At 54.7% G+C, this 16,743-nt stretch overlaps 1 protein-coding gene across 15 annotated transcripts in view; it reads right to left on the bottom strand.

Annotated features, from left to right (window-relative positions):
* Positions 1 to 16,743, bottom strand: part of NCOR2 (nuclear receptor corepressor 2) — a 168,190-nt gene that overhangs the window by 97,540 nt on the left and 53,907 nt on the right. For 14 of the 15 annotated variants that reach the window (XM_021412549.1, XM_021412556.1, XM_021412559.1 and 11 more), the window contains exons 3-4: positions 12,447 to 12,574; positions 5,984 to 6,164 (exon numbers count right to left, since the gene is read on the bottom strand). In XM_021412549.1, the coding sequence (XP_021268224.1) occupies positions 5,984 to 6,164; positions 12,447 to 12,574 (309 nt within the window). Of the gene's footprint in view, positions 1 to 5,983; positions 6,165 to 12,446; positions 12,575 to 12,760; positions 12,783 to 16,743 lie in introns of those variants that run through there. The other variant, XM_021412560.1, reaches the window with a different exon arrangement.

The raw sequence follows: 16,743 nt of genomic DNA, 5'->3' as shown, positions 1-16,743 counted from the left end.
CCAAGGCTGGAATTTCCATCTCGGTTTGGCAGGCACCGGCCTATGAAATGATTACTGTGTTTACTTTTCCTTTGCTAACTATAAAATCCCATTCCAGCGCCCTGCCAAGAATGACTGAAGCTAATAAAATTCAGGCATTTGGAAGAAAGCAATAACAAACCTCCCTTTTGGGGCTTTATGATGAAATTTCCCCACTCCAATCAGAGATTATGCTGTATTCATGCACACTAGTGATGTCTCCAAGTGCGCCCAGATCAGCTCAAATCAATATTTAGCTTTGCTCGTGACTGTGAGCCTTGCTTTGCCCGGATCACTGATAGCACAGCTCTAAGAAGCCTTTGAAAACACAGCTTACAAGTGTAAGGCAGCATGTATGTGCGTATGCATATATGACATACATAAAAATGCAGGTTTTTCAATTAAACTGTGGAAAGCATATATGCATGAAATGTTTATGGATGTATAACCGATACACCCCCCTCCAAAGACACTGAAAGCCATTAAGAGAATACACGATATATTTACGTCCACAAACCTGCATATTCTTTGGTAGCTTTTAGTGTCGGAAAGGCTCAGAGCCCTGCACGCATCTCTGCTGGCCCTGCTGCTGGGACAGGAGCCATCGGCTGCCGGGGGCTGTGTGCCCCACGTCACGCCCGCATTGCTGGCAGGAGATAAAACAGCGCAGACCTGAAAAACAGGCTGAAATCAAAGCCCGTGCTCGCCCTGCTCCGTAACCCTGTGGGGCGGCTGCTCTGCACGGGCTCTTTCTTGGGCTGCCCTGGTGGATGCCGCCCCACGAAGCGCGGACCTGGCGCTGCCCAGAGAGCAGCTGGCAGCTCCCCCAGGACGCAGGCACACGGAAGTGGGGCTGCATGCTCACGTAGGCAGAGGATGTTCACGCAGCACTGACCAAAGAAAACACCAATGCAATACAGGAGGTGCCTTGGACCGTTTCCCGTGTAAATTTCTGCCATACCCTCACCAGATCCTGGGGGAGGATGGAGCACAGTGTCCTGCCCCACGACAGCTCGCTGTGGGTAACAGCACGCTTCCAAGGGCAGAGAGAACAGGTTCCACCGCGTTCCCACTCTTTATCCTCTTCAAGGAAGGTGCCAAGAATTAGAATTACATTTTTTGAGAGCGGCAGAACAAGCCAAGGGCCTGTCAGCTTGTCCTAGAACAACCCCTCTGCGCGCAGCCAGCATTCCTGCTGCACGCAAGTGTCCATCAGCACGGAGCTGCAGCGCGCTTTGTCATGCAGCGAGCCAGAAACCCTCCGACGTGCTCTGCCAAAACACAGAGAAAGTGTTACATTTGAACAGCAGGTTTGGGTCCAAAAAGAGAGGAGGTTCTCAGAGCGTGATTACAGCAGGGCCCCTTGGCACCCACTGACGCTGAGGGTGTTGTTGGGAGATGAGGCTCCACAATGCATGGAGGTGAAGCTCCTGAGCTCCAGCGAGGACTGCTGCCACGTTCAGTGCTATGACAGCTCCCACACCACAGCCAAGAGCAGCAGCTCCTCTGCCAAACCCAGCCCCGGAGTCACTCCCACACCCCCAGCCCCGTCGACAACACTGCGCAGCACCCGCACGGCGCGAGGATGAGCATGCCCTCCTCCTCACACACAGCACTCAGCTGATTGGTGTCACAACTCGCAGCTTTTGGTGCGTGAGTCACTGCTGTGGATTTACAGCATTTCATAATGATGGAAAAGTACAGCAGCGTGGATGCACCGAGCTGTACACTCATGGAGGCTGCCCCAGGTGCCTCCTGAACCCTTCGCCCTGTGCCAGTGACCCCCCAGGCCCCCACAGAGGGGGATGGAGGGAGCCCAGGCTGTTCTGCAATAGCTGTGCACGTTGGTGAGCTGGCAGTAACCTCCTGCATCTTGCTGTCTGCACACACTGTGCAGAACACACAGAAATGGGAAGCACCGCACACCCCATCCCGCAGCAATGCTCCAGGTCTAACAGCAACTAACTCCCTGCCAGAGGGCCACAAGTGCAGGATCCCCAATCAGAGCTGGGCAGCACAGAAGCCCTGCCTCTCCTTTCCAGGAAGTAACAGCAGGACGCGTAGCAATTCTTGCTGCTAAAGAAAGAATGGCCTTCAAAAGCATTTTACTCTGTAACAGATGCACAAACACTTCAAAGACAGAAAAGGAGGACTGCTGCAGAGCCAGGCAGCGCTGCCCTGCTGCAAGCACAGTGCTGGCTGTGGTTCTCCAGCCATCAGAACTGACAAAATCAAACACCATCAGCTGTTGGGTCAGAGCTCCCTGCCTGCAGCACCCTGCCCCGCGGCCTGGCAGCTCTGCCCTTCGATGCAGAGCAGCACCAGGCTGTGCACGAGGCAGCACAGCGAGCAGGGGCTGCCACGTGCTGCCCTGGTGGAAGATGGTCAGATGATCTTCTGGGGAACAAGGGGAAAGGAGGGCAGAGAGGAACCCAGCCAGAAACGTTTGCAGTGTGACAGTGGGAACAATGCAAATATTTCAGCTTTTAATTATGTTTGGAATAACAGAGAACGCCAACATCTCCCTCATCTTCCCAGAAATAGCCTTGAATCTCTGCTGTCCTAACGCAGAGTCCTCCCCCACCCCATGGGATCGTTCCTGCAGTCGGATTTCTATCAGCCAACAACGAGAGCAACAGCGTGGTGGAGGGAGAGGTGGGAGGGAACGCATCACGGTGGGACCCTTTGCTGCTCCACGTGCTGCTGCTGGGCCCCCAGCCACCAGCCCTGGAAACACAGAGCAGGGGACACATGCCTGGGGCTTGCAGCGTCACTTTATCACCCAATCACCTGGTACCTGGCCATAAGTGTGGGGAGGCACCGGGACCCAGCACCGGTCCATCCGAGGGGGCCCTGTGCCGTGCTCAGCAGGTTTCGGAGCTGCTCCCACGCATCCTGCCGGAGCACCGCGGCTCTCCGAGTTCAAAGCGCTGCTGCTTCCACCCCCTCGCTCCCTTCCCCCTGCGCTGGATTACTCAATTAGAGATTATGCGTTTGCCAGTTCCCTCGTAGCCAACTGGGGCCTCTGCCAAGGTCAACACGAGTTCCAGCCAGTTTCATTAATAACTGTGAGACCAGCCCACTGGAAACTCTGAGAGGTTAATCCCAGCAACAGATCAATGTTCCCATAACAAAGCCATGCAGAAAACCACGGAGCAGAGAGCAGGCTGGTGATTTACCAGCACTGTGCTGGGATTGGGGCGCTTCCCTTGCTCACAAGCAGGGTCCCAGCCAGCAATGCCCCCTCCCCGGGCCAGCCCTTGCCAGCAGGGACGGGGCTCCCCAAGACCCTCCAGCTCCTCGGGGTGCTGCCAGGCTGCAGCTGGGCAGGAGCTCAGGGCTGGCCAGGAGCCCTCCCACCGCCCCGTCTGTTTTGCAGGAGTTTGGTCAATGTTGGGCTCTGGAATGGGCAGCTGGTGTGAAATTTGGCACGCGTGGTGCTGGCTTCAATGCGTCATTAAAAATGCATTTTAAACATGTTAATTCATCCTTTTTCAATTAATGGCTTTTAAAGCTGCATTAGTGTGCATCAAAGCATTGTGCCCTTTGCCCTAATTTCTGCTTTGCCACATATATATCCTGGCCTTAGCGCTGCCTTTCCCCAGAGTCCCACCTTCTCCTTTCATACCGCAGTTTTTTGTTCATAGCACAACAAAAACATTCACGCAGAAAGGGAAGAAATTAAACCCTTCAACAATGCAAAGCAGAGTCCATGCACTCACAACGCATTGCTTTTTAATAGCCCTTTTCCATCAAAAGCTGCTAACTCCTTTACAAAAGAGGGAAGTGGCATTGTCCCTGTTACCGACGGGGAAATCTGAGACACAGAAAGGGGAAGAGACTTACCGGCGGCCAGCGGCCTGCTGGGGCAGATGGCAGCGAGGTTCAGGTTTCCTGAGCCTGCCCCAGCCCCACAGCAGGGTTGTGGGGCTCCCGCAGTGTGATCCTGCTGGAGCAAAAGGCTGCGACTGCAGCAGCCAGCCCCGGCGGGGGGACTAAATGCAGATCACGACTGACTCACATCCTATAGGGAGAGCAGCGAACCACATATGTGGTGGAAAAGCGGCCTCAGAAATGGGAACAAGTGGAAGCACAAGAGGAATAAGTAGAGCTGGAAGGGAAGGGGAGCAGGAGGACCGAGCTCCAGCTCTGCGGCAGGTGCCGGGTGGCCGGGCACAGCATGCGGCACCAGCACCCACAGCTGCGGGGGGACAGGGATCATGCAGGCACACGACTGGCCCGCTCTGCATTGCTCTGATCCACTGTCACACACTGAAGGTCCATGCTCAAGTAGGGAGAACAGGCAGGGAAACAGCCTTCTGTTCCCCAGCTTGAAGAGACGTACTGGTGCTGAAGGGTATGAGTAACGCAAGGTTCATGCAAAAAGGTAATCTCCTATTGCTGGATGGACTGAGACATGGCTGTAAAGCTGCTGCTTTTGTAAGGAACACTGCCCCAACACAAGTCTGTATTCTGCAGCCACAATAAACTGAGCCAGTAAGAGCTGTTGCCCTTGTGTTGCATGCTCATACTCACTTGAAGCGAGGCTGCTGTGATCCAGAACGGGGAAAGGGGCCCAGCTCATCCCCTACTTGGGAAAGATGGATAAAAGCCATCCAAGAGTCACTTTTTTCCTGGGGGTGTTAACAGGAAAAGCTTCAGAGCCTGTTACCAGGACTTGCCACAATCTGTAAAGCCGTCAGGAAGAGCAGCACCCGCAGCACCTCAGCCAGCCCTGCTCTGGGAGCAGCCCTGCAGCTCACAGCAGCCAACCCAGCCCACTCAGGTGCTCCCCAGACATTTTTCTCTCTTTCCAGACTGCAAAATTACAAATGGCTCCACTAAAAGCATAATCTTGTCCTGCTGAATGCTATGCATCTCAGCTTTCTCTCTCTCTTTCATTAAGAAATGTTTTAAGCCCCATAAAATGCATGTAATTCTTGGAGATGTGTCACAGACCAAGAAGCAAATGCAGCCCCTATCTCAGCAACTAACGCCTCAAGAGTGGCTTTGCCTATTAGAAACAAATAGCTGAGACAATGTGTGGTTTTCCGGCGAGAAGCAGAACAGAACGGCTGATGGAAACAATGTGCAGGCAGAAAACTGTCCTGGTTTCCTAATGTCTATGGAGAGAGGACATCTTTGGTTTCGTGGCTAACAGCTTCTTTTCCCCACAGCCACCCGGGCCAGCGCACACAGGGATCACTGCTGTGGCCAGAGCCCCCACACTGCAGGGTCCCCACTGCTCCTGGCAGCACCTCCCAACCTCCAGCTCTGGCCAGGCCTCTCCTGGAGCCCCAACCACCTGAACTGCCCTCGTTTGCCCCATTCCAAGTTATATGTTCCTCTCCCCAAGGACAGCCAGCGGGATCTCGTGTGAGCCCCACCAGGAATAAATCCAAGCTCACGCTGAAGTCAAACGCTGTCCATCCCAATAGAGCACGCGGCTCAATCTGAACAGGCACACAAGCAAGGGGTTGTTCTTTGTAACATTTATCACGCAGGCAGAGGAGGTAATTGCAAGTAAACAATCTGCTCTGTTCCAGGAGACTAAGACAAGGGAGGCTTTCCTGGGGAAGATTACATTAAGGAACCACCAGCAGCCAATTCCAGCCCTTCAAACACCGATATTAAATAAGGAGATGTGATAAATAAGAAAGGTCAAGTAAAAATCAAATTAAGGCACAGTATCCAGAAAAGCCAGACACGACCAACCCTAGCCCAGCCTACAGGAACTTCCCAAATGCTCTAGTGCAGCAAACAGCCAGTAAATACAAGTCCATAAATACAAGCCCACAACCAGAACAGTTTAGGAGAGAACCCTACACCCTTTTCTTTCTCTGAAGAAGTCACCCCATCTCAGTGCGTGCCATCCAAGAGCACCAAGCTCTGTGTGACGCAGTGGGGGCACAGAGCCCCACAGGGAGCTCTGCACAAGCCAAGGGGACCCGGCTGCAGCCCTCACCTTGGGCAGCTCCTCGCTGCCCGCCTGCTGGCCCTGGCTCAGGAGGGGCGAGTGCCGCAGCAGCGGGTCCTGCAGCAGGTCCAGGCGTGGCCGCTTCGTTTCGATGAACTCCAAATCTGATGGCTTGGTCAGGTCAGAGAGATAGGAATGCGCCTCGGTCCTCAGGTGCAGCTCCTGAGATCTGGAGACAAAGAAAGGAGATTTCAGAAAACGAGTCGGCTCTGCTCCCTCTGCTCCGAGACTGCAGGCAGGACACAGGGCTCCCTGCCCCGCTGTTCCCAAGGATGGACCAAGGGAGAAAACACGGCTCCAGCTCAAACATCTCAGCCTGCACAGACCCATGGCACCCTGCCTCTCCTGCACATCAGCCTGAGATCTCTTCACCTGTTACATACGCAGCAGTTGGTAATACCTGGAAATTGGCTTTAGTTTTGCTTTTGTTTAAGCCAGTATAAAAACTTTTTGCAGCTCTATTTTTCCTAGTGGGATTCTCCTGTGGGAATTGTAAAGGGTTCCTACAAAAAAAAAAAACACTGAACCTTTTACTACACCCAAAGATCAGCTTTGTTGCAGCAGCTCTAAAGGTGTTTTTAACACTTCAGGCAGATGTGCCTCTTAAAAATTACAACAAAACACAAGGGATTCAAAACTTGGAAGAAACACAGCTTATATTTTTCCTTTCTCCTTTAAGCGAGACTGTTTGAGTTCTCCTGAGCCGTGCGGCGCAGTGCCAGTGCACCCCCAGCAGCAACAAAGGGAGCAGGCTGGAATCTGCCCATGGAGATGGGGCAAAGCAAGCACATCACAGGGATGTCAAGAGCAAGCTCCAAGGGCAGGGGGCTGTACGGCGTGCCCCTCCAACCTGGGGCTGCTGGTGGCCGGGCTCACCTTGCTAACTCAGCTTCTGGGAGCAGGGCAGGAAGGGACGGGCCCAGAGCCCTCTGGAGGCAGTGGGAGCCCTTCCAACGGCTGTAACAGCTCTGGACCTGATCCAGAGGAGGGAGGTGCCAGGTGGAAATCACCTTCCCTGCAGTGCGACCCAAGCCCAGCTCTGTGCAAGTGAACCACAGCTTCTCCCTCCCCCCCCCCCCCCTTTCTTTTTTCTTTCTCCAGCACCAGTCCCAAAGCACGCGCAGGCCAGGGCAGCGAGCTGTTTGGAGCAGGACAGCCCTTTTGTTTGGCCTGAAGCACAGCTCACCCGTCCACACTTCGCACTGAGCCACGCACAGCAGCACCCGGGCACTCCTCACGTTTCCCAGCAGCCTGCCCCAGCCCCTGCTGCACAGCCAGCCCGCAGCTGCACGCCGACGTTCCAGCTCTGCTACATACCCAGCCACAATCGGCAACTGTTGAGCTGGGCAGGTGTTAAAATATTCCAACACCCGTGGCTTTGCCGTAGCACAGCAATTAAAAATCTGATGTGTTTATTCTCACTTCTTCCTTTTTTTCTTTTCTTTTTTTTTTTTTAAGGCTGCGTTACCCAGAAGCTGCTAATTGCCGCAGAGCGCTGCGGTGGTCAGGACCGCGCTCAGAAAGCGCCGCTTGTAACATAAGAGCAGCACGCAGCTTTGCCGAGGCAGTTACTTACAGAGAGGCAGGGGCCGTGCTGGGGAAAGCAGCTGCGATGTTACAGGGTGCTATTCTATTTCCATTTCCACATCCACGGGAACTGCCGTTGACTCCGAGCCCTGGAATTTCCAGCCGCTCCCGGGATGACTGTGCCCAGCACCGCCCGGCGCCAACAGAAACGCTCCGCTCGCAGCTTCACACCTCCCCCGTGCACCCACACCTGCAGCCAGCTCCTCACAACAGCCTTTTATACAGCCCTGACTTTGCCACCGGCGTAAGAAGAGCCCTCCCCGAAAACCCTCCTGTTACACCGAGCATGGGGTTTTGCTGCACTTTCCAAACGGTTCTCACCTGGCTGCTTTATTCCAGAGATCTGACTCTGCTGAAGGGTAAGAGTGTTACTAATGGCACGGGAACCCCCCCCCGGAGCCCCTTGTCACAAGCACAGTGCTGCACACAGCAGCTTCATCTGGGGTAGGTCCGAGGCTGGAAGACCAAGATGACCTAAGATTGGACCTTTGGTTTGCTGCTGAGCTAAATGATTAATTGCACACTGCCAGCTGCAATTACTCACACACCACAGCCCTTTCCCCAGCAAACTCATGGAACATGTGGCCGGAAGCTCCTCTACTTGCTGGGCATTGAGACCTGATGCAACACTGCCTGCTACCTAATACCCAAACCAGAACCACCTGAGCACAAAACGGGTTAAAAAGGGGCTGGCTGGTAGCCGGGTATAAGGGAAGCTGAGAACAGCCACCTCCTGGGAGAGAGGCTCCAACCAGACACCTCGAGCCACCCTCAGGGAGTTTGTAGGAGCAGCCTTGATTAGATCTAAATGGATCTTACCTTTATCTTCCTAACTCGGCAGAAGTGAAATCACAGGGAAATGGGCAAGTACAAACTCCTCCTGAGGTCAAAGAGGAGCTTCCCAGCCCCCATCCCAACAGAGGAGCGCTCCAGAGCAGCATACCCCTTCCTTACCCCACCAGCTGAGCTGAGCAGCAGCAGAGAAGCAGCAATTCTGCAGCCCCACCAGCTGCCCAGGCAGCTCCCAGCAAGGAGACGCTTGGAGCTTTGCTTCCATCCATGCATATCGCTCCCCGTACCATGGGGACAAACACGGGCAGGTGGGGAGCTGGCTCGAGCCGACTGTTGGAAGGAGAAGCAAGGTAAGCGACAGCCTCGGTGCAGCTGTTTATTTCCTCCGGCTGAGACGCTTCGGTGGGAAACGGTCTCCAAAAATAAGCCGAAAAAATATCTCCAGCCCCCACAGGTATAGACAGACAAGAAAATAGTGAGTACCACAGAAAACTACCAGTGCTGACGTGAATTATTTATAGCCAACGCTAAGATTTGCAAGAGGTTTCAGCAACCTCTTTATAGCCAATGTTATCCAGAGCATGAGACCGGGCAAATTGAGACCTGTTAAAGAGAGAAAGCAGAGGGTTTGTGGGGGCAAACTGCCACCAGGCAGCTAGAAAAACACACATTGGGCCGGCCCATACATTCCCTCATCACACAGCTGGAGAGGGAGGGGAGAAGCAGCCCGTCTGTCTGGGTGGGGAAGCTGGGTGCCCTCATCCTGCAGCAGCTGGGCTGTGCCAGCCAGGTCCCAGCATCTCCACAAGCTCCCGACGTGCTCCTCGCTCCCCAGACCCGGAGCCTCGCAGGAGAACCCTCCCAGCAGCACCGAGTCACCAGAGCACTCCCTGCCCAATGGCTCCAGGGATGGCCCGTGCTGGCCAGGCTGCAGCATGCATCACGAGATCACCTGCTCTCCCTAGAAATAACTCCAGTTCGGGACCGGGCGTGGGAAAGTTGCTCCATTCACTGTTATCCCTCCATCGGCAGGAATGCAGAGCCCAGGTGCCCCACAGGGCACACTGACCTGTTCCACCTGCTGCTTCCACATCTCCTTGCTCATCCACAGAGCAGTGGGTGCTCAGGAGCAGGCTCGCCATGGCCCCGTGTGCCCACGCGCCAGAACCGCCCTCTGCAGCCTCTATTTTCCCACGTTCATTTAAGGAGGACAGAAAAAAAAATCCACCTCCTGGTTCGGCGTTGAGTGGGAAAAGACACGAAGCTCCGGGGTTGCAGGGGATTGCAGCCGCACTGCTGAGAAAAGGGTCACCTTTAAAGAGGGAAACTTTAATTAAAGACCATAAATAAGAGGCGATTGGTCGCGCAGCTCGCTCTGGAACAGTTGGTGCCATTTGGCCCGGCACAGATGAGGGCTGAGAAGTGCCCATTATTTCCAGCGGCCCCGCGCTCCCCAGCCGGAGGATTAATCACGTCCAACGAGCGCAGTAATTAGGCCTGCTCTCATGCTGTACTGCACACAGCTATCTCGGATGGCTGCAGAGACGTGGCAGCTGCTCAACGTATCCAAAATATCACACTTCAGAGGAACGCTGGGAAACTCTGCAAAGTGCTTACGACTGCTAAGCAGAACGGCTCCGAATAAAGGGCACGGTCTCATGAACTGGTAAAGCAATCTCCTATGAAAACAGTGACTCATCTCGTTCTGGATGAAGGCAGAATATCTGCGTTAATATGCATATCACTTATTTACAGCCACATCTTTTGCTGGTGAAGCCATCATCCACCCCAGCATTCCTGCGTTAATACGGAATTCTGCTCCAGAGAAGTCTGGTTCTTGGATCTTCCAGCTCCCTCACCCACTGGCACCTGCCATTTAGTGCTCACCTCAGCTCTTCTCATTTCCTTTGCAGATTGAGATACATGCAGAAGAGAAAAACCCTAACCCCTGTCGCCCTGCCAGCACATTCCCTGCAGGCATTGCCGGTACGATGTGTACCAGCAGCAGACCCCGAAGCACTTCTCCTCGCTCCCACAGCCCTGCTGGCAGCGCCGGCTGAACAAGATGAGGGGAAGACCGTGGGTCCTTCCAAGAAAAAGGCTGCTACCAAAAAGCCATCAAAGAAAACAGCACGTCCCTGCAGGGAAAGGCGGGGCCAACTTTCCCTATAGCAACATGTTCGGAATGCTTCAAGTTTTCCTTCCTTCTCTCAAGCCAGAATTGCTACAGATGGAGTTCTGCCCATCCACTGAGGAGAGATGACAGCTCAAGGCTGATTCATTTGGGATTTACCCAAACCTGGGACCACCTCAGCCCCTTTCCTTCCAGCAGGTTGGAAGAGTTCCCCCCAGTTCACATTTGCTTCAACATTAGGAGGAAGGCAGAAAAGCAGTCTGGAAATCCGTAACCTGATGCCCGCTGGCTGGTGCCAGGCAGGGAGCGCAGGGCTGGAGCGAGATGAGACTCCTGCTTGCAGACAGCACGCCCCGTGCCCCTCTGCATTCATCCCCCCATGCCCACTCTGCAGACGTTATTTGTTTCCCATTGCTCCCTCCTCCCAGCCCTCGTGCTGAGAGCCAGCTGCCTCAGCTCAAACCCAGCAACCCCAGTGCAGGAACAGAGCCAAAGTGCTTACAGATGCTCCTGGCATCAGCCTGCCAAGGGGACTCAGCTGCTTCCACCGCCTCCCTGGGCCAGAATCAGCGCTGGGTTTAGGGGTGAATGCCAACACCCAATCTGCCCCGCTCCGGGAGCTGCGGGGCCTTGGAGCTCTCGAGTGAGCAACCACACACCCAAAGGGCCCATTTACAGCACAGCAGGCTCTGGTTTGGGGCAGGTCCTCACGCCACAAAGACGGAAAAGCAAAGTCTGTGGGAGAGCTTTTAACGTGGAGCGCTTAAAGATGCAGAGAAACAGGAGACGGCTTTGCCAAAGGGATGAGCACCTCTCCGACCTCAGCTCCACTTAGTCCGAGTCCATGAGTTCTACTCATTTACCCACATTCACTTGATTATCAGCTCACAAGTAAGTCTGGAGAGTTGTGCTGGGCACAACCAGCAGAGCCCATCCAGGAGGGCAGAGCTTTAGAGGTTGTGCTTTGCCTCCAGGTTACCACAGGGCTTTTTTTTTTTCCTCCTGCTGAGCACCAAGCCAAATTCAGCCAACCAGAAAGAGAGTCCTGGCTGCATTTCTAGCCAAATACCCAGTGCTCCAGTTGCTCTGTGCCCTTCAGCAACCACCACCCTGAGCTCTTTCTCCTCTCCCCTAACAATTACGGTTTTAGAGAAGCAGACTCATTTCTGGCTGGCCACAAGCAGCGGCTCAGTGACTCTGCACTACTTGTATTCTTAGCCTAAGGAACAAGCATCAAAAAAACCCACTTTGCATACATCTACTGCTACAAGGTTATTTCACTTCCAGGCAACTTTTTTTTTTTTTTGCAGAACCACTAAAGCATCAAATGCAGAAGAGAAACTGTGAGGGAGCAGCATTTTGTGATGAAACAGAGAGCCAGAGCGATGGCCTTTACAACAGAGCAGCTCCTGCGGTTCGTGCAGCTGCAGCCCCACGGCGCCCGCCCGAGTGGCACCCGAACACCACGACCTCAGGTGAGAGGCAATGAAAGCCATCACTGGTGACACTGGGAGAGCCACAAGGGCAGCAGGAGGGAGCACAGCACCTCGGGGAAAGTTGTGAGAGGAGCACAGAAAGAGAAACAATAACAGCGAGAGCGTGGAGGAAGAGCAACCCAAGAGGAAGTGGGGAAGAATAGTGGCAGCGAGCTATTTGCGCTCCTCCCTTCAGCACGGGCAGCCACACGCCAAAACCAGCAATGCAGCTTCATAGATGGAGTGTGCACAGTGTTTGCTTTTTTAGCACGTCTACGAAGCGCATGACAGCATGACAGAAGAAACCAGAAGGCGCTGCTTGCATTAGCTAAGGTACAGTCGGTAGCAATACCCAACCCCACGCAATGCGGGTTGTGCAGAGCCCCACCGTGCAGCCCAGCGCTGCGCAAACACTTGCTGCCATAGTTGGATGCCCCCCAGCCCCGGGAGCAGCCCGAGGTACCTTTCATTGCCCGGCTGGAACTCGGACAGCAGGGACGGCCTCCTCCGCTGCGGCTGCATGATAGACCCGGGCGGGAGGTGCGAAGCGTAGTCCCTGGAATGGTGCTGGTACTCCAGCAGCGCGACGTCCTGCGGAAACAGACAGAGCTCGTTAGGCTGACGGCAGCTTTCAGGAACGCAGCGAGCCCCGACAGCTCAGAGCAGACTGTGTCAGCGCTCTTCCTCTGAAGCACAGGGTGCCTCCCCCAGCCCTGCAGGAGCACAGCCCCCCGGCCCAGGCCGCTCGTGGGGCGCACGGGGGCTTCTGGCACCCACACTGTTCTGGTGATGGCTTCAGAGCCAGGTGAGAGAACACGAAACGTCACAGGATGCTTTCAGCTTCAGTAACCCACACTGTGGCGTGGAGAGAGAAATAAAGAAGAGAGGAAGGATCACAAACGTTGTTCCTTTAAACGCAGCTCCCCTGGGCAGAGCTGAAGGGGCTCGAAAGGATAGTTTGCTACTTATTATGTGCACGTCCCTTTTGTTCCTTGACCCTCGGAGAGTACAGTACAGTATGTTCCCGATTTTAATTAAATAAGAAGCCCTCCTGCTCTGTGCCACAGACTGATTCCAGCAACAGCATTTCAGCACCTACATTTCAATCACTATTTTTTATTTGCAGAGAGATACTTGACCAGAAAAGAAGACTAATCATCTAATTAACGGAGACCTTCAGCAATGGCACAGAAAACCCTGCCACAGAATATCCGTGCTAACACCGACGCTTATTTACATTAGAACCAATCCCACCTGGGAGTCTATTTCAAACAGCCCTCACCCAGAATGACACCAAACAAAAGCTCCGATTGCCTCACACAGAAGAAGAAATGTCAGGGTCAAAAACAACAGCAACAAAAAAAAACAAAGCAAACCACCACCCACCAAATATAACGCCAAGTACTTGCAGTTGGGAGGGGAAAACCTCTCAGCCCAAACAGCTGCACAGGCGTTATTTGATCAGATGTAACGAGGGCTGATAAACCCCAGTGCACAGCAAAGAGCCTCAGCACGGTGAGGGGCGGGCACAGAGCAGATTTTGGAGCTTACGCTGCACCAGCCTGCACCTTCCCTTAGTGGAAATCCAGGGAGAAAAACCAGTTCTAAACACTTAGTAGGGGGGAGCCAAGAAAACCAGACCCCTGCTCCAGTTCTGCCCCTCTCTCACAGCAGCTGCGAAGGTCAAACACAAACGGAGGAGGAAGGAGAATGGCGGTTCTGTAAGGCACACCAGGAGGTGAATGCTGGGGAGCAGGTTCATCTTTTCCCAGCATCTAGCAATAGTGTGTTGCTGCTGTTCTTCTGCTCTGACAGATCATGGAAAGGGCGGGAACCAAGGAAAGCAAAACCAGAAGCCTAGGGCACCTGCAGCCCCTGGCACCTCTGGAACACCTGCACTTCAGGCAGGGCTCCATCTACCCATCTAGCAGGGACGTTCCAGCCCTGCTGTACATACAAGCCCTACAGGAAGAAGGCCCCCACCCACGAGGCCTTGTGGAACTGTGGGTCAGAGCACACCATGATCCCACACCAGTGGGAGAAGCTCAGACACCGAGGTACAGGAGCAGTGAGACCTCACAGCCTGGCCAGGGCAGAGCTGCTGCCTATAACAAGCTTCTCCTGTCTGTACTCGTCCTGTTTTTAGAAGAAAACCAACACCTGAGCGATGCAGCTCCTACCGTCAATGTACACAACAAACACATGCCAGCTGGGAAGGCACACCAGCAGGCCTACAGCCAGGGCACTCACCTGCAGTGGACATACAAACAAGAATTACCTGGCTGGGAGACTGGAAGGCTGTGCCCTTGAGAGGAAAAAAGGGCTCCTGTTTGTCCCAACAGCCATCTGTCCTCCCCCTCCCCCTACCCACATACAGCCTTGCCTTCTCCTCCTCTGACACCCTCCAGAAAACAGCTCCTGGAGCTCAGAGGCTCCCGGCACAGCCAGAGGCAGCAGGTGAGGCTCGATGCTGGGGTCAGGACTGCATCCTGCATCCCCACGCCGGGCACCGCTGTCTGACCGCTCTGCTTCACTCACATCGGCGCTCAGTGCTAGCGGAAGAAAACATAACCTGAGAAATGAGCGAGGGGAATTAAAACTGACAGGTTTCTGTGCCCTGTGATGAACTGTCAAAGGAACCGAGGGAGACCTGGCAGGACGTAGGTGGATTAATTGCTCAGAAAGTTACTACAGTATGTTACACTGTGAGCTAGGAGCGTGCTTTTCAGACACAAACGCCACAAAGGTTTATGAGCTGCCTCCAGAAGAGACCTCGGTGCTGCTCAGCAGTGTTTTGGAGACCCACTGGGAGACAGCTCCCAGGCCGGGAGCAGACCTGGAAACCTACAGGAGTCACCAGGCAGGAGAGGAAGGTCGGATCCCTGCGCTGGGAACAGCGTGACACCGAAATGCAGCAAAAGGCCAAGCTGTCTGTGCCTCCCAGGCCCAGAAACGCACTGCTCTTCGTCCTTCACCAGCCACCTGGCACTGCGCCGTGCTGGAGCGCTGCCCTGGCCCAGGCCAATTCATCTTGTGTGCAAGGAACAGACGCATGAAAAGCAGCACGCCGTATCTCCAAAGCTTAGGGCAAAGCCAGCTAAGTAAAATTAGAAAAAACGACAAGGAAAACCAATGTTATCCACTTTCAAACCGTGCACCTGCAGCAGCACCGGAACAAACCACCTCGAAGAAACCCAGCAGAGAGCAGCCCAGGGCTCGGCTCACGCTGCAGCAGCGTGGCATCTTTCCCCAAGGACAAGGAGCAGTGCGGGGCTGTGGGGCACAGAGCACAGGGACAGCGCCGCAACCACCACCAGCACCGCAGCACCTCACAGCGGGCTTGAGCCCACAGCATAGCCTACACAGCAATTCAGCATCCAGCTGGAGCCACGGGCAGCCTTCAGCATCCCATGCAATGTCAGAAACAGATGCTGCAAACCCCTTGGCCTCTACGGAGCGCTCGGATTCACTCCCTTACAGGCAGGAACCTGCCCCAGTGCAGGCTGGCTGCAGCAGGTCCCTCTGCACAGCTCCTGGAACAGCTGGCTGGGCTGAGCCAGCAAGAACAGCAGCATGGCCCGAACCGGACAGACACGGCGTGCCTATGGTGCCATAAATCACCACGACAGAGCAATACAGAGCAAGGCCAACGTTTAGATAAATAAAACGCTAACAAGCCAAAAGCAGCCTCATTAAAATACACTTCTTCATGCGGCAGACGGAGAAGGTGCCCCGGCAGGCTCCCAGCAAGCCGGCCTTCACTGCCAGGGGGGAGCGTGATGCGCTGCACCTCCCCTGCCCGGGGCTGCTGGGAGGGGAGCTGATGGCGCTCAGCCTCAAGGACTTGGTTGTGTTCTTCCCCAACGCCGCAGTGCTCAGAGCGCCGTCTCCCTCCTCTTCCTGGTAGATCCTTTCACCCTACATAACCCTGCTCTATCGGGCTCATTTAGATACCATAATCAAACTGTCTAAAGCCAGGAGACCGAATGCAGCGCTGCAGAAAAGCTTTCAGCGGCACAGAAACGCAGGCAGCCTCATGAAAATAGAAAGCTGCCCGGTGAGAGCTCTGTGCGCTGCCTTACCTACTGCAACACCTCCAGCGAAATCCTCCCTGCGCCCTCTGACCTCGGGACGACCCAGGCACCGAACCAATGGCCGCGTGCAGCTCGCAGGCTGCCTGCCTCTCTCACTTTCTGTTTTGAACGCGTGTGCTCGCCGCTGCGCTTCGTTCTTCCCCCCGGCTCGCAGCTGCCTGAGCTGAGCCAGGGGAGGCTGGGGGCGAAGCTGGGCTCTGTGCGGCACAAGGACCAGGCAGTGCTGCAGCCTGACCGCGAGCGCAGCCACGGCACCGCTGCCTGCTCCACCCGTCCCAGTCGGGCCCTGAGGGTGAGGCCCCAGGGAGAGGAAGCCCGGAGCTGCTCTTGCAGTAAAATAAGCGAGCTGCTGCTCCTCTCTTCCTCCTACCAGCAGAAAAACAAGTGTAAACACCCAGGGCTTGTAGCTGGAATGAGCCCGCAGGATGGCCAGCACGTTGAGGAGAGCACCTGCAGCTCAGCTCGAGCTGCCTGCACGAGGCCTGACCCTGCTGCTCACATCTCCGCTCGAGAAAGTAACCATGAGCTCCTACCGACTTTCAATGCAAAATAAGACCAGTTCGTTTAAAACCACCATTCTCCTTTTGCATTGACACCCAGCAGGAGTGGACCAGGGATCCCCCATGCCATCCACCAGCTGGGCTGACTTCTCACAGAATGACAGAA

Source organism: Numida meleagris, chromosome 14, assembly GCF_002078875.1.
Source record: "Numida meleagris isolate 19003 breed g44 Domestic line chromosome 14, NumMel1.0, whole genome shotgun sequence".
NCBI classification, from domain to species: Eukaryota; Metazoa; Chordata; class Aves; order Galliformes; family Numididae; genus Numida; species Numida meleagris.
This window is presented reverse-complemented; position numbering and strand designations above follow the sequence as displayed.